This window comes from Solenopsis invicta, chromosome 11 (genome assembly GCF_016802725.1).
Source record: "Solenopsis invicta isolate M01_SB chromosome 11, UNIL_Sinv_3.0, whole genome shotgun sequence".
In the NCBI taxonomy this organism is placed as follows: domain Eukaryota; kingdom Metazoa; phylum Arthropoda; class Insecta; order Hymenoptera; family Formicidae; genus Solenopsis; species Solenopsis invicta.
Window position 1 is genome coordinate 879899 of NC_052674.1, and position 22196 is coordinate 902094.

The following is a 22196-nucleotide window of genomic DNA, read 5'->3' on the forward strand; positions in this document are numbered from 1 at the left end:
ACGATGGCCGTTTGCCCGTAAGCTACAACGATCAACACTTACCTTAAAAATATTTATAAAAATTCCAGGCCAGCTTCCTGTTCTGAAACTGCAGCGGCGGCGCGCGGCGCGGCGTAGAGAACTGTAGTTTTTCCTTTCTTTTTTTACTGTGTTGCGTTAACTGCTGCTACGGCCTGTGGTAAAAGAGAATACATAAAAGATTTTTTTTTATCCCAAGTTTGTACAAGGAAAATAATTTGTGGGGATAAAACGCCGGGAATATTTTAAAAATTGCCTCAAGCCAAAGTTTCTGTGGTTACTTTACCGTGGTTATCGCCGCATTTATTGCTTTTTCATATTAAACCAGACAAACTGTGATGAATAGTAAATTAACTTTTACGTATTCGCGAGATTTTTTATTACAAGGTAATCCTTATTTTATCGCATTCGAAAGTGTAATCGCTTCTTAAATACCACTACTTACACGCCGGTGAATTCTGAATCAAAGGTAAATCGCAAATCAGATTCCAAGTGGAATGGAAACAGCGGTAGTTTCCTACGAGTGCACATCAATAAGACAGTTCTTTGATATGACGATAACTAGTATCTATGTGCGGTTTAATGTAAAATTCGAATCAGGCCGATTCAAATATTAGATTCTATAACTTGCCGAGAGTTATAGTTTATATTAAGTTATAGTTAATGCGCTAGCTTTGTTAAACAAAACGTTCGCACGTTTGCGTATTCTTTTTAGTAATATAATTATAAGATTATAGTATCTGTAACTTGAAATATCCTTCATCCCTTGATAAGCATTCCTTTCTCGATCATCACTCCCTTCGATACCCCCAACACGAACTCTATTACTCGATATCAGATAAAATTCCTTTCATGACACACGTACGAGTATATACATGGCCATATGCAAGCCGAGGATGACATTTCGCTCGTTCAATATCACCGACTAAAATATCCTTCCAACGATAGAGATCGACGGTAGAACGTCAATGTTAAAGTAACTCAATCGCGGATTTGCATGTTGAAAAGTTGGCGTATCTAACACAGAACAGTGATTAAATCGATGCAAAAAATGTTGCTCCTAAACTAAGTTAAAAACGTTGATGTAGATTTTGCCTGCTCATTTGTATAAAATGATTATAATAAAACTTGCAAATTTTGAATCTTGAATATCAGATAATCAATCTTAAACTCAAACAACCATATTTTCGTTAATTATACAGAATACATGGTTCTTTGCCATTCTGTATAGGATAAAGATTCAACTGATACCTTGTCGTACATTATTTAATCATAAATTAAAAAATATTCCTTAATTTACTTAATTATCTACATTGCGTAATATTTCAAGCTAATGTACAAAGCATAATGTACAAACGATTGGAAGAAAAAGTAACGTTAGAGTCATTAAAGGAAGAAATTACATAGTAACGTAATTATTTCTCATACACAGTTATATCATTACACGACAAATGTCTGTTGGTCGAAAAAGATCGCATCGATAAGACGACGACAAATATGAGATCAACGTTGGGTTTACCTTTTATCTAAATGACAATCTGTCTCCTAGCGCTGTATTTATATCCGGTATATCTGACAACACATCATATCGTATAAACCAGATATATTTGTTGGGAGACTTAAAAAATGTTTATTATTATTATTATTATTATTATTATTAAACTCTCTTAAAAATGTATTGATTATTAAAAACATTCATTGATCACATGATTGATAATTCGAAAATTCTTGTCCATCTTTATGCTCCATTGGAAATTTTCGATAACGACGTAAAGGAATTTTCCCTTGTATCCCAACGAAAGCATTGCGAGCGAACAGGTTGATCAAGATCGCGCATATTTTAGCGGAAATTTTATTAGATACATCGTCTGGAATCTTCGACACGTAGAGGAAGGGGAAATTCAAGTTCCATATTTTCCTGCTCATCGTTACCTTCGACGAGCGATGCTGGCGCGAGAATAATTTAAATAGGAAATCGGAATACCACCTTTCTCTCACATTTTATCGTGCGACTTTATTAGATCGAGGGAAGAAGAAGCCTACGACGGAATCTGATAACTCGTAATTTGCGTAAAAACGAAATGCAAAGGAGTAGAAACTGAGCTAATTTAACGAACGAAAGATAATGAAATTTAAATCTCTGCCCGTTTTCATCTCGCTACTGTCAAATTTCTTCTTGCCAAGTGAGATGAGATTCGTCCTCTCCTCTCCTCTCCTCTCCTCTCCTCTCCTCTCCTCTCTTCTCCTCTCCTCTCCTCTCCTCTCTTCTCCTCTCGTCTCTTCTCGTTGCCGAAGACTCAAATAGAACTGAGACGAGAGACACGTCTCGAGATCTAAATATGACAACCGTGCCAATATAACCCATCAGAATTAAAATAAAAGATACAAACGCGCACGATTAACGCACGCAATCTCCGCATTATCTCCATTATATTATCAAAATATTTTTTTCAAACAAGACAAATCCATACAGATATTCAGATTATCAAAATGTGTCATATTCGGCACATACGAATAACAAGCGTGATTTTTAAGTTCTATATAAAAAAAAAAAAAAAAAAAAAAAAGAGGAAACACGCGAAAGGGCAATAAACAAAAATTCTTTCAATTCTTTGCCATTGTTTACAACTTTATCAATTATTGTACATACGTACTTGTAATGTTGACTTAATAAAATTATAATTTCACTTTGATTTATGGAAAAAATTATATCCTATATAGATGTATAAAGAAAGAATTTTGGTTGAAAACTAACTTTACAAATAGTTAAAACACGTGCTTGCATTGAAAATAATCTGCGCATAGCTATCGATCCAAAAATACAAACTTCTATAGAAACAGAGATAAAGAATTCAGTGCTCCAAATATATATAATGTTATTTTTCTGTATTACGTTTCTTCCAGATAACTGAAGGTTACAATTTATACATTCGATTTCACGGAAATTGTAACAAGCGTTTCTGTATCTCCGAAACGATTGCACGAAATGCAATCAAAAAATTCTCTCGAAATTTCGTGTTGTTAAAGGTAAAATGTACGATTGTATTTTTGTATCTGATGTAATCATAGCAAAACAGATTAACAATATTTTCACTCTACAATACCGGCTATAAAAGTTATCGAAAAATTATAAAATTCAAGACTTTATATTTATTTTCTTTTTTCCTAAGCAACAACAAAAATTTTAATCGAGAGTACCAAAATTTTGGATCTAAAATGAGCTACAAAATAAAAAAACAATGATGATGAATTTGATTTGGTAATGGTTTATGCAGTTACTAAAATGATTCTATTTTGTTGCAGTTTTAGGTAAAACATTAAACTTTTTAACGAACGAGTGGATTCAAATGAATTCTTGCACGAATATACTAGCGATTTATTAATATACGTATATAAAAAAATTTGATTAAATTCATAATATGTATTTCCCCATCAAATTTGCAAATGAATACTATAAGTAAATAAAAAATTTAATCACTTTAAAATCAATAAGAGTATTATGCTTTTACATAAATATTCAAGCGTAATAATCTAAATAATAGAATAATCTATAAAATATTTCTCATGATACTAAGATGTCACACATACATCCATGTATTGTATTTATACGTGAAAATAATGGATCCTGCAATGTCTCTTGAAATCTGCATTGTGTTTAAATTTCTAATCTGATATCTAAATTTATGTGTTCCAAATACTACATTCGCGCAATTCTCTTTGGCATTTGAATCCGCAGCAGTTGTTTGTCTGTTTATTTCTATTAATTTCTAGTAAGTTGTTTGGGCTTGAATTTATCCAAATTAACATAAGAGCCTTAAGGTCTCTAGCTCAAGCTCGACGAATAGTCGATTTCGAAAACGACTTGGCATTCTTAGAGAACAGTTATTTAATACAAAGTACGAAGCAGGAGTGTGTGGTCTAACCAGTTTGTCTGCCAGACTCAGACCCGGTCAATTCTCAAGGGACTGATTTCTCGGTTGCAAAGGTGGTTTTCCGGTTTTCTCACTATGACCACATCGAATATTGTATTCGCGTTACAACGTCCGTAAAGTCGACACTATAGAGCCGTTTGGGTAATGGGAAATGTGGTATTGTCTTTAAAATAGAGAAATGAAGACTATTCTTTCTCAGAATAAGAAGAATATCGTCTTAAAAAATAGTTGTGAGAATTATTTCTATATCAAAATCGCGAAAAAAAGAAAATGATATTAATTTATACACAAAACTGTATTTTTTAGCCTAGATTTCAATAAATATTTTAATCAATATAATTGTAACTTTCAAAATTATTTGGAACTTTACATAAATTATTTTATTACTGTTTTTGCAGGAATATTTATATTAATACATTAATGTCATGTTTACCTATCCGCTAAAACGAGATAATAATTTCATTATATTCCATTGTACTAAATATTAAAAAGTCTCTTTTGATATGAACCGCAAAGTACAAGAGAGAGCTTTTACCTGTGCAGTAATAGAATTTTACTAATTCCATTAAAAGTTAATTTGAAAGAGAGCCAGCAGGATGGAAAGCCGCTTTGCATAGTAAAGCAAAATATATTCTTCTGTATACATATCATTTTAATAACTAACAAATTCAAAAATATAAAAACTTAAAGCTGTAGAAAATGATAAAAATAGCACTTGATATTATCATTATCGCACGACGAATATCTATTTTGTTTAATCAAAGTCAAAAGTTATTCTGCTTTTAACAAATCTTTAAATTATATAATTAAGTTGTTTCCTCCACCCCCCCTCCCTCTCTCTCTCTCTCTCTCTCTCTCTCTCTCTCTCTCTCTCTCTCTCTCTCTCTCTCTCTCTCTCTCTCAATTTATATACAGGTATATAATTTTCACGTTATTTTATACAAATAAAAATGTTTCAACTAAAATATATATGTAAATGAATCTAATATAGTATTAGAATATAAAGTTCAACATGTCTCATTAAATAATTAAATTGTGAACAAATTTTTCATGCGATCTACATATAATGAGTGCATAATAATAATATACTTAAAAAATCTGTAAGGAATATAACAAGTGTTCGTATTATAATTTATACGTTTTGGAATTGCAATTCAAAGCGTTAATTGGTATCGATATTTTACGACTTCACCCGCCTGCTGTAAAAAATATTTCATTACGAGAGGCGCGTATTTTAGCTTCGTACTCTACAGTACGAGATAGTAACAGTAACGGCTTGCGCTGTGAAAATAAATCTGTTGCAATCGCACGCACGCACATGTTACAGCAGTACCGCAGTACCTACTTTATACATCGACCGATTACAATTACTGGGTATACGTACTATATTAGAATGAGAAATAAAACCAACAAGTTTCAATCACCAAAATTATAAATGCGCCATGCAACTCCTACTAGTTGCGTAGATATGGGGTTATAAAGCCTAAATTTTTACGACGACATTTAAATTCACGTTGCAAAATGTACGTAGTTGACTTGATATTTTACTTTATTTTTATTTTATGTTAATTATTATATACTTTATTCACATATATTTCTTCGTTTGTAACATATAAAAATAATTTAAAAGATAACGTGAGAAATTATTATTTAATCGATGTAAACTTACTGGTTGAAAATCTCCAATGCTCCACGATTTTTGGAGCTTTTAACAAGTTTAAAATTTTCATTTGCCGAATGAAAATTTAATGGAAAGTCGATAAAAATGTTAATCTTTAGATTGTAGAGAATTTCGAATAATTCTTGTTGATCGACCACTACAACGTATGTGTGTGTGTGTGTGTGTGTGTGTGTGTGTGTGTGTGTGTGTGTGTGTGTGTGTGTGTGTGTGTGTGTGTATATATGCATTGTTACTTACAAAGTTTGATTACAAAAAAACACTTTGTTGAAAAATCCATTAGTCGCGTATCTCAATATCTCAAGGAACAGTAGGGTTACCAACTTCTTATATTTTTATTTCAAGTTTAAAACTATAGCCTAGAGCCTAGGGAGGAAATTACCAAGTCCCTAAGAATTCGTTTCGGGTGATGCTCGGCAGAGATCGCTGCAGCGAAATTGTAAAAAGCCGGATACCGAGCGGCGCGTCTGCAGTATATACGTATTATACGTACATCCGGGAGAACATAACCTCGAAAAGTGGGTAGATAACCCGCTATCTATGGATGAAGTGTCAATTCCGGTGTGCAAAGGGGCGTGTTTTACGAGCGCGAGGAGGTCGTGGAAATTCGTGTAGACTGACCAGAGTCCGCGAATTTCCGTGAGCTCTGTCGGGGCACTCTCGGGGAATCGTTCGAACGCCAGTGTCTCGTTTAATAAAGTTTAATAGACGACCGCGCCCGTCGCGCGAGTGTCGAGCTCTCGAGTGTCCCGAGTCCCGGATTCATCGCCTCGCGTGCGCGCGCGCGCGCGCGTCCTTCGACATCTCCCGTTTGCTTTAATTTCAACGTTGACGAGCCTTCTTATCGAGCTTTCTTTTCGCTCGCACGCGTCTAAGCGATCGTTCCGAGAAAGCGCGAGATGACGGAGATCTATAACTTGGGTGTCGATGCCATCAGTTGTCACGCATGGAACAGAGATAGAACTGGTATGGAAGATCATCTTTCCCTCTAAGAGCTTTATCATTAGATATTAGATTTGGAGGAAACGATAGGAAGAATAATCGAGAGCCGTTTTCACAGAGGTTGCAGTATGCCCGAACAACAATGAGATCCAAGTGCACAAACGTACTTCTTCCGGATGGAAGTTGCTGGAGACCCTGGAGGAACATCATATGGCTGTCATGGGAATCGACTGGGCACCAAAGACTAATCGCATAGTCACCTGTTCCGCGGACAAGAACGCCTACGTATGGACTCAGAAAGAAGACGGCAAGTGGGATCCCGCTTGGGTTCTCTTGCGAATAAATCGAGCCGCTACATGTGTAAAATGGTCTCCTCTAGGTACGATTTACGCACGTTTAAAACCATCGTTATGTACTTGAAACTTATACTTGTGGTTTTGTACAAAAACTATCGTTACAGAAAATAAATTTGCCGTGGGTTCTGGAGGACGAGTTATAGCTGTTTGTTACTTTGTATCAGAGAATAATTGGTGGTTATGTAAACATATTAAACGTCCATTGAGGTCTACGGTAACTACCGTCGACTGGCATCCAGATAATAAGGTTCTGGTTGCTGGATCGACAGATTACAAGGTCCGTGTCTTCAGTGCATTTATCAGTGATATGGAGGACGCTCCTGGTACTAGTTCTTGGGGACAAAGTAATACCTTAGGAACATTGTTGGTTGAGTTTCCCAACACACCCAGTGGAGGTAAAATTATAAAACTAATCATTTCTTTTATTGCATTTTATTATACATTTTTAATTATATATATATATATATATATATATATATATATATATAGAAATGATTAGTTATATATATATATATAATTAAAAATCTACAATATACAAAATGTACAAATTGTCAGATATTTGTCATTATGAAGAATTGAACTTATCATAATTGCTTTTATGCATTCAGGTGGCTGGATACATTCAGTAGCATTCAGCCCATGTGGCAATAAAATTTGTTGGGTGGCGCACAACTCGTCAATATGTGTCGCCGATGCTACTAAAGGAAACGCAGTCATGAGACTATATACAGAGCATTTACCGTTTTTAAGTTGCATTTGGATAGGTTCTAATAACATTGTTGCCGCTGTAAGCGAGATACGACCTTTAAAAATCATCCATCCTAGATATCGTTCCGATTGGTGATTCTCTCTTTCTCTCTCTTTTTTGTAGGGGCATAGCTGTATGCCAATGTTGTATTCCGTAGATGACAACGGACAAATATATTTTGTTTCAAAGTTAGACAACACGCAAAAAAAAGAGATTGCCGGATTATCCGCTATGCGAAAGTTCCAGTCGCTAGATCGACAAGCGAGGAACGAGACGAATGATAATGCTTTGGATAGCGTGCATCAAAACACAATCAATTGCGTTCGCAGAGTATCCGATCGTGAATTTAGCACAAGCAGTTTAGATGGACAACTAGTAGTTTGGGACTTGAAGGTAATTTGTGTGTTACGTGGTGTTTCAATATTAATGTTAACGATACATTCTAATCAATATTTGTCTTTATCAAGCTTCTAGAGAATTCCATTGCTGGTCTCAAGATAGCGTAAGCATGAAACTTTTTTTATATTGCGAAGATCAGAGATATTACATCCAATACAACGATGTATAAATGTTAAAATGAATACTATACAATTTCTCATTAATCAGTCGCCTCATTAAATTTCCCACGCGATTCCTAGCTCCTTGAAAAGAAAATTATCATTACGCTTTACGAGATGGGAAACATTTAATAAGAAGGGAAGGTAAGAGCTTGACGTCGTTGGAACATCATCGACAGACATAAAGTGTCTAAAAAGTCTGAATCTTAGTTTATCCATAGTATCTTTACTATTTCACCGATATTTCTTATTTTGCTCTAACCAAAATCTGCTAAATCTTGAAGATGTTTTGAGCTTTAAAAACAAATTTATTTAAAAAATAAATGAAGAATTTAAGAGGTCTCGATAAAGTATTTAAAGCTTGGAAAAATGAAAAATCGATAAATTAAAACATTCTATTTTTACTTGTAAAAATTATCGCATAAAACGAAAAACTTGAACTACAAGAGCAAAGTTTCAGTTGTTTTATACGTAAAAAATATTTGTCCGTTAATAGAGATTTTATTTTTATATGAAAATATATTGGAAAATGTGCAAATCAGGAGATTTCTTTCGATTTACGGGGCATTAAAGATCGTAGCGAAGGGTGAGCGCGATATCGCACATTGCCAGGCGCGCGCAATCCCATTCGAGCGCTATTAAGTAGCTGGCACACGCGCCAGGAAGGCAGCGCCGATAAGCGAGGGTGGGGATGAGGAGGCAAGAGGCAGGCAGGCAGCCAGCCAGCGAGCCAGCCAGCCAGCTAGCCAGAGTGGACAAGTTCAGCAACGCGAATATCGATTCAGTCTCGCGCAAACCACCCTTACGCGGTACGGTGTGCCGCTGCCGTCACCGCGAATATCGCTCAATCTCGTCGCTACTGGTCGAATCTTGCCATGCTCACGACCGCTTGCGCGTAAACAGAGGCTGTGACAATTAGACTCGTACGAGTATCTCTCGATGAGCTGGCCCAAATTGGCCCTCCGATCTCCTCGCGATCCCGTCGCCGTCGTCGTCGCCGTCGTCGCCGTCGTCGCGATGTCGAGCATCGATGTGCCGCGCTCGACGTGGATATCCCGTCGCGCCGATCGCGATTATTGATTCTCGACCAACTCGCGCTCCGTTTTCCTTCTACGGCTACCGAACCGTACAGAATCGTATCGTTGATGAGCGTACGCGGCGCGCGCGCGCACGCCTTGAGAAATAGAAGAAAGTAAGGAGTGAAAATCTCGCGCGGGCAGGCAAGCGGACAAGCGTGTGCGCGCGCGCGCGCTCACGTCCGCCCGCTCGCTCGCTCGCTGCCCTATCGTATCCCTTCGCGTGCGCGCTGCTATCATCCCCTTCTGCCGAGAGCCGAGAGTGCGTCGTCGTCGCCAGCGCGGCGCGGCGCGGCGCGCGCGGAAGACTCGTCTGTCGTCCGACTATCGAGTCGAATATGACGTTGCTCCGTCATCCACAAATCGTCGTATCGCGTTACTCTTGACTACGAAGAAGAAGCAGAAGCAGCAGCAGCAGCAGCAACAACAACAGCAGCAGCAGCACGGACGCCGCGGAGAGACGCGCGAGACAAGCCACCAAGTGGTGCGGTGGTGCGACAGCGGCGGGAAGAGACGCCAAGAGCCGCGACGGTCGAACGCCGTCGTCGCCGCCGTCGCCGCCGCCTCATCGAGGAGGCATCATGTCTTCGATATCGGCGCAGGGCGTCGTCGAGCGTGCCAGCGCCGAATTGACCAAACGAATCAACGGCCTGGGATTGCGGACGTCGAAGCATCATGGTCGGTGATAGTAAAGAGCACGTTTCCGTCCATTTTACCTGCTCCGTCATCCCTTGACTTTTGCTATACTGCCGCCACCACCACCGCCACCGCCACCAACACCACCACCACCACCACCACCACCGCCACCAACACCACCACCACCACCACCACCTTCTCTTGCTGCTGCTCCTGTAGTAGTGGCGCGCGCGTACCGTCGTACCTAATCCGTGTTAAATCCACGCTGGCTTCGATTTTTTTTCTCCTCCACCAAGGGAGGAATCGGTGTCAAGTTTATCTTCCGCTCGAATGGCGATAGAGAATAAAAAGCTGTAACAGGGGTCACCACCGATTCGCTGATCCCCGATTTCTCTCGCGCGACTCCATTTCTACCTACCCTCCTTACGTAATTCATCTCTTCGCGAAAGCTCGTCTCTCCCTCTCCCCCCCCCTCTCTCTCTCTTCTTTTATCTGAGCGTTCTATCGGTGTTCGCTGGAGCGACGCGTTCGTTACGAGCGCGGAAACAAAACTTGCACCCTTGCTACACGCGATATTTTTTCCATAATTTATCAAGCGGCACACCACTGCGCTACGTGACTTTCGTCATCGCAATCTTAACTGCAATGAAATCGATAGCACATACGTTCTCGTGCATGCAAAAATAGCAGCGATATCGCCAACTCGAGTATAACGAAACACTTTTAGAGTCTAGCTTGTAGAGTCTAACTTTCCCGCTTAGCATCGCGCTTTACGATAATCGTGATGTGCAAGGCGGTCCAGTTTTCTCGATCGATGAAAAGATCTCAACCGAATAGTCGGATTTGAGAATCCAATCGACATCTTGGTCTAATTCGACATCTTGTGTTTTTTCCCTTGCTAAACGCGCCCCGCGCCACGTCACCCACGATTCATCACATCTCTTCAATTTGAACGTTGAAAAACGCGCCGAAGACTACTGCGTTTACCTTAAAAGACACGCAAATAGAAATTATTAAATATCTGTAAAAATAATCAGGCACTAAGTTCAAGCTTTTTGTTTTAAAATTGTATTCGCGTGTAAATTTACCTCTTGATAAAAGACGATGGAGAAAATAGATCAATTTTAGTTCCCAAAGTGGCAAACAAAAACGTTATAGTTTTTTATCTGTTGAATCTAATTCTGCATTTTTCAAAAAATTTTATTTTTCAGAAAAGTATTCAAATATTAAATATCTATAATAATACTGTAAATTATTATTGTTGAGCTTTACGAACATAGCGTTTTTCTACTACTAAAACATGATAATTCGTGTTCTGCTGGGTAAAAAAAAAATTATCTATAGGAGCGATAAGAACTATTTTAAATCTTGACTACACGACATTTGAGAGCATTATTATTTATTATGTTTTTCAAAGATTCTTTCGTAGAGTATACTGTTTGTATTTTGTGTTGTAATACTAGAAACTTTACTATTAAAAATTGCAAAATTTGCGCAAAAAATATTTTTAAGATTTACTTTAACCGAATAAGGCGTTCTCTTCATTTATTAATTTGTATTATTCACATTGGTCGATTTTCACTTAATATCCTCCTCTATTTTATATATTATAATTATATATTTTTATACCGTTGTCATAATAGTTTTTTACGTATTTAATAACTTTATATGCTGATTTAAATGCTTTTCCGACATATTAAAATTATTTAAAGGATTCAGAATCAGAATCAACAGCTCAAAAGCTACAAAAAACATATCGTTTTAATTTATCACTCCAAAAGCCAAAATTGGCCCATTTTACTCACCTATTGACCCACCGTTGTTCTTTAGTTTAACCTGTTTTATTTTTTATGTTATATATATATATATATATATATATATATATATATATATATATATATATATATATATAGATATCGCGTTTTGGGTATAAGAGATATTCTACTACTCATCGAGCCATATTTGTTTACACGCTTAGAATCCCTCAAAAGCTTCTCAAATTTGCGTTACTTGTTATTAACGTATAATATATTGTTAAATTCGGAATACGTTTATGCATCGCGCACACGGCACTCTTGTAAAACATACGTTTTACACAAGAAATGGAAAAACTTTGTTAGCAAAACATTCCCGGAAACTGGAAATTTGAAAGAAACACAAGGAAACGTAATTAACAATAAGAATTCCGTTTAATTTTCGAATTGCACGTAACGATACGGAGGCGATGACACTCTTTTCTCAAATATATATATATATATATATATATATATATATATATATATATATATAATTGATCAAAGAGAACTATAAATACAGAATGCAACTCTCACACAAATGTATAGATGCCAAATGAAAAAATTGAAAAGAATGAAAAAAATAATACGCCGGAAAATCTCATAACTGTAATATCGCTATCACATTATAGTGGATATTATCGCCATTTGTACAAGATAAGCTTATACAGTTGCTAAAAGTAAAAATAATTTGCAAGATAAATGACATGAGGAAATAGCGGTGCACCGCGTCGTGCGCGAGCCAAATAGAACATACAGCTCTGAAAGAAAACAAGAATACCCAGGAGAACTTTGACTAATCTATCATGCCAAATTTCGCTAACGTATGGAAAATTACAGTACAGTCACGCTGATACTGTATCGACTCAGAAGTCTGATTGTGAGAAGAAAAAGTAAAGCACAACTTTAAACACAATTCCAGTTTACGTCTTGCCGCTTTACGTAATATTAAAAATTTCATAGATCCTTCAAAGCCCAACAAGTTTTGATTTTTTTTCTTTAATTTTTCTGTTCTTTAGTCGAGCAGATTTTCACTTTCACAATTTCTTTACTCTTAGCTCTAGCTTTTTCCTGGTCGAATTGTATCCTCTAACTCTAAACCATCTCGTTCTCTTTCGACTTGAAACTTTGAATTTTCCAATGTTATGATTATCGCTTAATCCACTGCTACTTTGAAAAGTAGCGAATGAAGAATGTTTTTTTAAAAGAAGTAAATTTTTTCAGGGAGCGGCAAGACGAGCGTCATGGAACGCGTGACGAACGTCTTCTGTGGCAGCAGTAACAGCGTCGCTTATATGAATTTACAAAGTGCGAATAATGTAAACGCGACACCCGAAAAGCCCAGCCGAAGTGCCGCACAGAACGCCATTAACAATGTGCCAGCGGGCAATAATAAGGAACGCATGAATAATGTCACTCCGAGCAGAACTAGAATACCTAGAAACAAGATGAAGATAGCCGTTCCCCTGGCCAGTGGAGGAACCGGCGGCTACGTGCCGCCGTCTACGTGGGAACACTTGATGCAGGACGATAATTTCCTTGGACGATTTTTTCTCTACTTTAACGCTACGGAAAGAAGAATCTTGGCTCAGGTGCGTGTAACGGATGAAACGATGACATTTTCTCCTTTTCATTTCTATACGTTAATAATGCCATGACGTTCAACGTCCGCACGATTCGCACGTCCCTATTCTATAAAGATAAAGGCAAAGATAAAGATGTATCCTCACCAGCAAAATGCATTACCGATGCAACCCAGCGCTTAACTGTATGACATTATCGTGTGTATAGGTTTGCACGAGATGGAGAGATGTTCTGTATGCAAGACCACGTCTTTGGACAGGGCTGGTGCCAGTGGTGCGATGTCGCGAGGCTCGCGCTATGCAACCAAACGCTCGTACTCGACTTTACGCTTCTCTAGTGAGAAGAGGTTTCGATTCGTTAGTCCTTCTGAGTGCAACGGATGAAGATATTCCGGAATTAACACGCGGTTTCCCATTGGCACAACGATACGTGCACTCTCTATCGTTACGATGCTGCGCGGTAACGGACAGAGGTCTCGAAGCTCTCTTGGATCATTTGCAGGTAAATTTCTTACCTTTAAATTATTTTTCATTGGACACACACGATACGCAAGTCAAATCGACTTACGGTTTGCCATTATTTTTAGGCTTTGTACGAGCTTGAATTGGCCGGCTGCAATGAGATAACGGAGGCTGGCCTGTGGGCATGCCTTACCCCCAGAATAGTGTCGTTGTCTTTATCGGACTGCATCAATGTCGCCGACGAGGCTGTGGGCGCCGTCGCTCAACTATTGCCGAGCCTTTACGAGTTTTCTTTGCAAGCTTATCACGTTACTGATGCTGCGCTCGGTTACTTCAGTGCAAAACAAAGCAGTGCGCTCACCATTTTAAAGTTGCAATCCTGCTGGGAGCTCACAAATCACGGCGTAGTCAATATTGGTAAGAATCCTGTTGTCACTTTTATATTATTTTCACGTATTTCATTCAGATTTATTTCTCTTCATCTCAAATTCTTTCTTATACCATATTATGTATTAATGTATTAATGTACGAGACCTTTTGAGAAATTTAATATAAAAATATAAAAACACTCTTTGATATTATTATATCTTTAAAAATTAAAATTAAGTCATATTTATTGAAATAGATAATAAAACTTTATTTTCTAGATAAAACTTTTTTTTCCTTCAAATCCTTAAAATCACGCGATAAGAACAAAAATATTTGTGTTAAAATGTCTTTTGCTAATTGTTAATTTTAATTACCATCTTTGTTAATGATTTAATTAATTAACTAGTTGAATATATGTATGTATGAATATATTTATGTATGTAGAGAGTAATAGTCTGAAATTAAAGCAGATGCAGCTATGTGCTAGCTTGAGATTAAATTTAGAATTAAGGAACATAGCTTTATTTAGCTTTCAAGCTGTCACCGATAGCTCAGGCTTAAGTTGTAATGAGCGTGCTAGAAAATGAAAGCGTGTACTTTGCGGATATAACAAATTTATTGTATATTTTTAACGGAACATTTTTAAGCAGACAATTACGTTGATAAAATTTTATACGTCAACTATTTGTGTTTTTGAACATGAAATTAATTTACATTAATTAAATTTATAAAATAATTAAAATGAAAAAATAAAAAATTAAATTTTCACTTCAAAATGTCAAATTTAAATGTCAAATGTCAAATCTAATAAATCTATACACATTTTTTTCATTTCTGCTCTAAAAAGCAAAGATACAATAGAATGATTTTTTATAAATATAAAAATTTTTTATATTTTTTTTCGCAGCTTATTTTATAAGCAGATGTTTTAAGAGACTGTGTTTTCGAAATACAAGATGTCAAAGTTAAAAAAAAAAAAATACGAATTTCAAAAATCTGAAAAACGCTTACAGATATTTTTATTCAAATTTGACATCCTCGTATTTGGAAAACAAAATACTTTAGGGCATATATTCACAAAATCTTTTTTTCGTAAAATAAGCCAAGGAATAGCCTTTTGAATTTTTTTGTACTTAGGAATCACTCTGCACATAATATAATATAGTAATATCCAAATTTGTGTTCGAAAGATTTTTGTGTATCTTTTTATAGTTTTAAAATAATACTATATACTTTTCTCTTCGTATGTAATTATATAAGATATGTTAAATTAATATTAATATATTCGTTTTTGCCTTAGTACATTCCTTGCCCAATCTGACTGTACTGTCGCTTTCCGGATGCAGTAAAGTAACAGATGACGGCGTTGAATTAATCGCGGAAAACTTGCCAAGACTTCGTTCCTTAGATCTCAGCTGGTGCTCAAGGATAACAGATGCAGCCTTAGAATATATTGCCTGTGATTTGAATAATTTAGAAGAACTCACATTAGATAGGTAAGAAGAAATTAATTCAAGTATAACTAAATTTGCAATTACTTTCAATCAAGATACTATTTGTTGTGATAATAAACATATATGTGACTTATTTGTTATATATTTCATGTTTCTAATATATTTTTATAATTTATGATAACGCATTTATATTTGTATCTTTTACATTGTATATTTTTCATATTACTGTACAGGTGTGTACACATTACTGACATCGGCGTCGGTTACATCTCGACGATGGTTTCATTGAGTGCTTTGTTTTTGAGATGGTGTTCACAACTCAGAGATTTCGGACTTCAACACTTATGTGTCATGAGATCTCTACAAGTGTTATCCGTGGCAGGTAAGATCACATATCAATTTAATCATAACCTTAAGCAACCTTTCTTGCGTCATAAAATATTATTTGTTTGTGCGAAAAACGACATAAAAGTTTTCATTTACATTAAAGAAATAAAAACGTAATTTTTTTTTCTTAATGTGGATACACATTCTTCAGGAAGAGAAGAAATCTGTATTTCTGTATAGAAATAATATTCATATAAATAATATCAAGTGTCATTTAAAATAATCGAGAAAAGTTAACTTTCAACACAAATAATATATTATTTTTATTAAGTAATTATATAAAATTTACACACACACACGCACACGCACACACGCGCGCACACACACGCACACACACACACACACACACACACACACACACACACACACACACACACACACACACAGACATACGCGGGCGCGCACGCACACATGCACACACATTTTTTGCGCAAGAGAAGTTGAGAGAGAGTTATGTAAATTTAATTATATATTTAACAAGGGCATATATTAAATGAGCTTTAATTTCACATAGGTTGTCCATTGCTCACAAGTAGTGGTTTATCTAGTCTGATACAGCTTCGACACTTACACGAGTTAGAACTAACTAATTGTCCAGGAACGTCGCGAGAACTGTTTGACTATTTACATGAACATCTACCACGTTGCCTAATCATCGAATAAACATTAATAAGAATATCTACAAATAAAATTCCTTCATATGCAAATGTACGTGTCAAACAGAAAGGGTTTAAACTGCGAGACTGCTTAATTGAGGAAGTTGGCAGAAAGCAATATTTTGAACGAGAGACGGGTACGGTAATAAGAAACAACTGACGTCCAAATAATGAAAGAACACTACATTTTCTTCGTAATGGTCTAAGAAAACACTAGCCCTCAATATAATGCATAGACATTTTTAATACATTAACGTTCTATGCATTTCCGTTCGTATTTTTTCATTCTGCCACGTAATCGTATTACGGGCATGTACGATTGCGATTGTATTTATATCAATTAGACAAAACGAAAAGAAGACTCGATGCATGTAATAATTATGTACACAAAAATGAATTCAATATTGTACATTAGAAAAGATTGATAATGCATCAGAAAAGAGAATCAATGAGTCCTTCTTTTTGCCTCCTAATAATGTAGAAAATTCGACTAAATATATGGCAAGAGACTCAACAGTTAGAACTGTGATAAATTTATATTGTACATAATACAAATTGGTTCGCATACATTCAAACGACTACATCATCAAGCGCATTTGACGGACGCAACAGCCGTGAAGCAGTTGGATAATGAATTTAGGATATACCGTTTACGTATTGTTATTGCTCGATTCCATCGAATGCGACTATCGAGCATGCATTATTTCATTTTTTGCGATTATAGCTGCAACACACTCCACATGTTGCTTGAAAGAAAGTATTTGGTAGATATAAATTATAACACAGAAGATAACATTCCAAATCATATTACCCAGTAATCTTTATCAATACATGATTCGTGTTATTTGTTTGAATGATACGTGTGTATAGACAGAAAATCATGGCTCCCAATTGTAGCACTAACATGATAACATCCATGTCATCCGTATATTATCCCTTCATATATCCCTGTGCAATCAGTGTTTTCTAAATTTAAGACTTTTTACTAGTTGTATTCTTTGTGGTTTTCAAGTATAAGTATATATATAATTACTAATGTAACACTTAGATATATTTCGCGTATTTCAAGTGAATAATTTTAATAATTTATTACGTCGATATGTATTACATCTTTTATTGACATATACATATATCGAATAGATAGGGGCTCTTAATGATTAAATAAGTACATCATATTAATCAATTTAAACAAGCGTTACACGTCTGAGTTGCGCATTAAGACAACAGCAATAAAATGCCAAAGAATATTTTTTTTCATTTACAATTGTTTGCTATTCATCCAAGACGCATAGAACCTGGAAAAATACAGTGCAACGTATACACCGTGCAATCAGTATTTTTTTTAAATTTAAGACTTTTCGCTAACATTCTTTGTGATTAAGTATTTATTAATGCAATATACAATAATTAAGCCAGATACTTTACTAGAGAAAAGTCTGAAATTTAAGAACCATCAATTGCACAATATATTATTGTATTGCATAGTGCGTCTTTTGTATTTAATACAAAAAATTGATGATTGAAATAAACTGTTAAAACATTGTATTTTATGTGATATGTATAAGATTATTGATTATACTTAATATTAATCTGGATCTGGAATATGTTCTGTTAAATTAAGTTATAATATCTCTAAGGAATCTTAATGGTCATATACAAAGATAATTTTTACGCGTTGTCACATGTTTGGCACGTAATATCTTATGTATATATTGTACAAACTATACCTCTATAATTCTGTTATCAATCAAAACTGAACGTAAATATATCTATACAGGCAAAGTTATATCGAAAAACCGAGTCACACTGTGAAATCCTGTTCACAGATGCAAAATGTTTAATGATGACACAATGGAAATGTGCTGTGAAATAAAAATTTATTGACCAGAATTTCTTGTACTTTAATCATACACATCTTTATTATACATAATTTGCTTAAGGTTCCTGATCATTCTTCAGTATTTTATATCAGACTGTCATGTCAAAAATGGAAAAAAAAAAAATTTAATACATTTCTCAAAATATATTAAAAATATCTTTCAATAAAATAATACAATTGAAAAAATAGATTTTGAAAATATATCGGAGAATTTTCATTTTGTTTTAGAAAGGAATCGAGTCACATATGTTTTTATGTATTTATTCTACAGTATTTATAACTGAATAGTTTATTTCGTTTTTGATTAGGCACAACTCCATTTCAGATGTATGATTATTTATTGAACAAGCAAAGAGAAAGTTTTCGACAACATTTTACAAGTTTGTTTCATCAATTTCAATATTTCTTGTTTTACTAAAAAATATTTTTATTTTAATATATCTTGTAAAAATTGTGTTTTGTTTCCGATATCATATAATCAGAGAAATGGTGATTGATCAGTAGCCTTAAAACCGACTAATATATACATAACAAATTATGAATCTTGCCACCAGGCAAGTAAACCTAAACCAGGTTCATCAATCGATCCCTATAAAATATTATCCCATTAATATTATTAAAATTAAAAATAGTATATTGATAACGCAACATAAAGAATTTGTAAACATACGTGTAAAATATATGGTGCAACGTTATTAGCTTCTGGCTTCTCACTCATGTCGCGAGATGCATTAGGTGCCGATGGTAAAGGTACTTCTGTAAAGATTTCTTTTACTACTCTGAATCGTATAACTTGATCTGAAATTTCAACTTTGTGATGTACGTTTTTATAGATAATTATAACATGATTCTTATATATATATATATATATATATATATATGCACCTGCATCCATAAATAGATCATGAGTTTCTCCATCATCAGTCTTGTATTTCCACAGCCATACTTGTTCCCTTTGGTCAAAATGTGACGGATGTTGTAACTTATGAGGCGGTATGACTATATCTTCAAAAAATCCTAATGTAACTGTATCAAAACAAATAATAATAATAAAAACATGTATGACAAGAAAATGCATGCTTTCGTATAAGAACAGTCAATTTATAATCTATGTATATGTGTATTAGTTTCATATAAAAAATTGATTAAAGAATTATAACAGTTGCAAACAATCAAGTATGAATTAAATGATAATCTACTTCAGGAATCTATTATTTTATATTAAATGTAAAAAAATGACATGTAAAAAATTGAATTATGTGACTAGAACATTACCATGTACACCCTCGGGACTACAACTACGAATTTTTCCTATTAATATTTCTTCCATCCATGGACGAAATACAATAAATCTAAATGTCACTTTTGTGTGAGAAGCTCCATCTCCTGGAAAAATATATGATTCTTCGATCTTTGTAATATCATGCAATGTGATACAGAGACCTACATCTTTGTACACCTACAATATGTAATAAAATGGTGAGTTATATGCAATTTTTTGATAATAACAAATTTATTTTAGTTAATAAAAATAACTTACTTTATTAGCAAGTTTTCTATTTAATTCGTTAGCAATAACATCATTCAATTTTTGTTTAAAACTACTTGGTTGTATTCTAACAGTATCTTTTAATTCCACCAGCACAAACATTTTTGTTTTAACCTTACACTATAAAATATCACAAATAATAATTTTTGTATATAAAATATATATGGAGATAAAAAATCAATACATACCCTTAGTCTAATAAAATACACACAAAATATGGAATCGTCATAAGAAAAACGTTTTTATCATAAATTTTATATTTTTTGTTTATAATAAACATATGTATAAAACAAAACCGTAGAATAAAGCAAAAAGAACGAGCAGTTTAGTTTAGTTTAGTTGTTTCTTGCTTTTTAATTATATAGTTCAGGCTAACAGAATATCAAATTGGTCAGAGCTTTGTTCGTTTATTTTATTTTTGAGATAGTGCAAAATTGAACCATGGTTATATCAACGAAACTTATCGCACGTGAAAAGAGCAACGAATTTCTTCTTCTTTTCTGAGGCCCTGGATGTCAGACTACTCAGATTACTACACGGCCTACACGGATTTAATGAATTCTGTACATATATACATACACAAGGACTGACAAGAGTGACAACTGTGACAAGGACGCCGGCCAGCTGGCCAGCAAAAAGCATATCGCCCGACTGTTGGCACACCTGGCGAAGAAAGCGCCGAACGCACGTGTCATAAAAATCATTCCTAACTTAAAGCGTTTTTGACTGCAGTGGGTTTTAAAGGCCATGGCACGTAAAAAAACTTAATCATTAAGACGTACATACGCAGTAAGAAATTCAACGTGTTGGATTTGCTACTGCTTACGTTTGGCCTTATATTCTCAACTGCCATTGGTTAATTCGCTTACTGCTTAAGTTTTTTATGCGTCCCAGCCTTAACAGATCGTCTAACGTTCTAATTGGACAATTCCGGCAAATGGCGTCGAACCTGGGTTAAAACCCACTGCAGTCAAAAACGCTATTAATCAACTTAATCGTTCCTAACTAGTATATTTGATCAACGAAGACTGCGTCAGAAGATTGCAAAATTGTATATTCTGTATATAATTGCAAAAAAAAAGAGAAAATCGCAATCCTTCTGTAGAATAAAAGTACGCATAAAAAAACTTGAATAGGATAGATTTTACGAGAAAATCAAAAGAAGAGAAGAAAAAGCCTGAGAATAGTCATGCCCACGATTTAGCTGATACAATTTGATTTTTCGAGACGCCATACGCCATCTCTATAACGTTAACATATACTACGATGCCAATGTATATACAGTCGGTTAATACCTCGGAAAGCACATCAATCGCATCTGTTGGCACACCTGGCGAAGGGATGAGTGCCGAGCGCGCGTGCACGAACTTTAAATTTTTTCTATCCTAACGGCTTATGCGCGATTTATTGAGTCGCAATTTATGCGAGCGCAATTAGGACGAGATTTGGAGGCAAATAAACAGTAGATACTCGTATAAATAAATTGACTCACCGTTCGCTGATCGCTCCGTCCAGCTCCGTCTCGTAGTCTCAGCCGCCGGCGCTTTCGAAGATCCAAGATTCTCCTCCTCTCGATTCATATTTGGCACAAATGCGCGACACTTTGTTCGTTTTCGGCACCCCCGGTACTCACGCTCGTCGAAAACTCGAGATACGGGATACGAGATACGGGGCAACGGAGAAGACGCGATTGAACGCGCGACACGACATTATGCCATCCCGACCGATCATTGTCGCCTGAGCGATGCACAAAGGATCCAAATTCTTCTCACGACGATTCGTCTCGATTGGTACTTGGCACGAACGCGCGAGCCTTCGTTTTCGAAACTCTCAAAACCCTCCTGGTGCTCACGCGTGTCGGAAACTCGAAATAAGAGGCAACGGAGAAGCTGCGAAACACGATTGAACGCGACACGACTTCGCATCATGCATTCGACACGACGGATGTCGAACGAAGGCCAACGAAGACCGACACCTAACTTTCGGTAGTCCACGCTCTCGAAACACTCGCCGCTCGCATCAAACACTCATCTACGGGATGACGAGGATGCGAGTTGAAACGCGCTGCGACGCACGGCAACTTTCCACCGTGCTCTCTAACCGATCGACTGCTGGCACCTA

The 22196-nt window shown here is 35.7% G+C and overlaps 3 protein-coding genes across 7 annotated transcripts; 2 read left to right on the forward strand and 1 right to left on the reverse strand.

Moving 5' to 3' along the window:
• Positions 1–6110: 6110 nt before the first annotated feature.
• LOC105205943 (actin-related protein 2/3 complex subunit 1A-A) lies at positions 6111–8276 on the forward strand. The gene is made up of 6 exons (XM_039455076.1): positions 6111–6594; positions 6689–6949; positions 7031–7321; positions 7535–7713; positions 7798–8067; positions 8142–8276. Exons 1-6 carry the CDS (start codon positions 6528–6530, stop codon positions 8178–8180), a joined length of 1107 nt encoding a protein of 368 aa, XP_039311010.1. The 5' UTR covers positions 6111–6527; the 3' UTR covers positions 8181–8276.
• Positions 8277–8956: 680 nt separating this feature from the next.
• On the forward strand, positions 8957–18537 carry LOC105198817 (F-box/LRR-repeat protein 16). Of its 2 annotated transcripts, none has more exons than XM_039455074.1 (7): positions 8957–9985; positions 12961–13328; positions 13528–13821; positions 13907–14198; positions 15451–15646; positions 15838–15986; positions 16506–18537. In XM_039455074.1, the coding sequence occupies exons 1-7, from the start codon at positions 9889–9891 to the stop codon at positions 16652–16654; spliced, it is 1545 nt and encodes a 514-aa protein (XP_039311008.1). In that variant the 5' UTR covers positions 8957–9888; the 3' UTR covers positions 16655–18537. The 2 variants fall into 2 exon arrangements, with proteins under 2 accessions (XP_039311008.1, XP_039311009.1); XM_039455075.1 differs by lacking the exon at positions 8957–9985 and adding an exon at positions 12321–12629.
• LOC105198816 (DNA-directed RNA polymerase III subunit RPC8) lies at positions 18508–22167 on the reverse strand. Of its 4 annotated transcripts, XM_039455079.1 has the most exons (6): positions 20264–20724; positions 20067–20195; positions 19802–19985; positions 19412–19552; positions 19197–19336; positions 18508–19115 (listed from the first exon to the last, which is right to left on the reverse strand). In XM_039455079.1, the coding sequence occupies exons 2-6, from the start codon at positions 20175–20177 to the stop codon at positions 19062–19064; spliced, it is 630 nt and encodes a 209-aa protein (XP_039311013.1). In that variant the 5' UTR covers positions 20178–20195; positions 20264–20724; the 3' UTR covers positions 18508–19061. The 4 variants fall into 4 exon arrangements, with proteins under 4 accessions (XP_039311013.1, XP_039311014.1, XP_039311012.1 ...); XM_039455080.1 differs by lacking the exons at positions 20067–20195; positions 20264–20724 and adding an exon at positions 21568–22167 and having other exon boundaries at positions 19802–19912; XM_039455078.1 differs by lacking the exon at positions 20264–20724 and having other exon boundaries at positions 19197–19282.
• Between the last annotated feature and the right edge of the window lie 29 nt (positions 22168–22196).

Bases quoted from the DNA above. Each gene is read 5' to 3' on its own strand.
- LOC105205943 (XM_039455076.1), top strand. From the start codon at position 6,528: ATGACGGAGATCTATAACTTGGGTGTCGATGCCATCAGTTGTCACGCA. The intron at 6,595-6,688 runs GTATGGAAGATC...CCGTTTTCACAG, and splicing joins ATGGAACAGAGATAGAACTG to AGGTTGCAGTATGCCCGAAC. The intron at 8,068-8,141 runs GTAATTTGTGTG...GTCTTTATCAAG, and splicing joins TAGTAGTTTGGGACTTGAAG to CTTCTAGAGAATTCCATTGC.
- LOC105198817 (XM_039455074.1), top strand. From the start codon at position 9,889: ATGTCTTCGATATCGGCGCAGGGCGTCGTCGAGCGTGCCAGCGCCGAA. The intron at 9,986-12,960 runs GTCGGTGATAGT...AAATTTTTTCAG, and splicing joins GCGGACGTCGAAGCATCATG to GGAGCGGCAAGACGAGCGTC. The intron at 15,647-15,837 runs GTAAGAAGAAAT...ATTACTGTACAG, and splicing joins GAAGAACTCACATTAGATAG to GTGTGTACACATTACTGACA.
- LOC105198816 (XM_039455079.1), bottom strand. From the start codon at position 20,177: ATGTTTGTGCTGGTGGAATTAAAAGATACTGTTAGAATACAACCAAGT. The intron at 19,553-19,801 runs GTAATGTTCTAG...GTTTTGATACAG, and splicing joins TAGTCCCGAGGGTGTACATG to TTACATTAGGATTTTTTGAA. The intron at 19,116-19,196 runs GTATGTTTACAA...AATATTTTATAG, and splicing joins TTGCACCATATATTTTACAC to GGATCGATTGATGAACCTGG.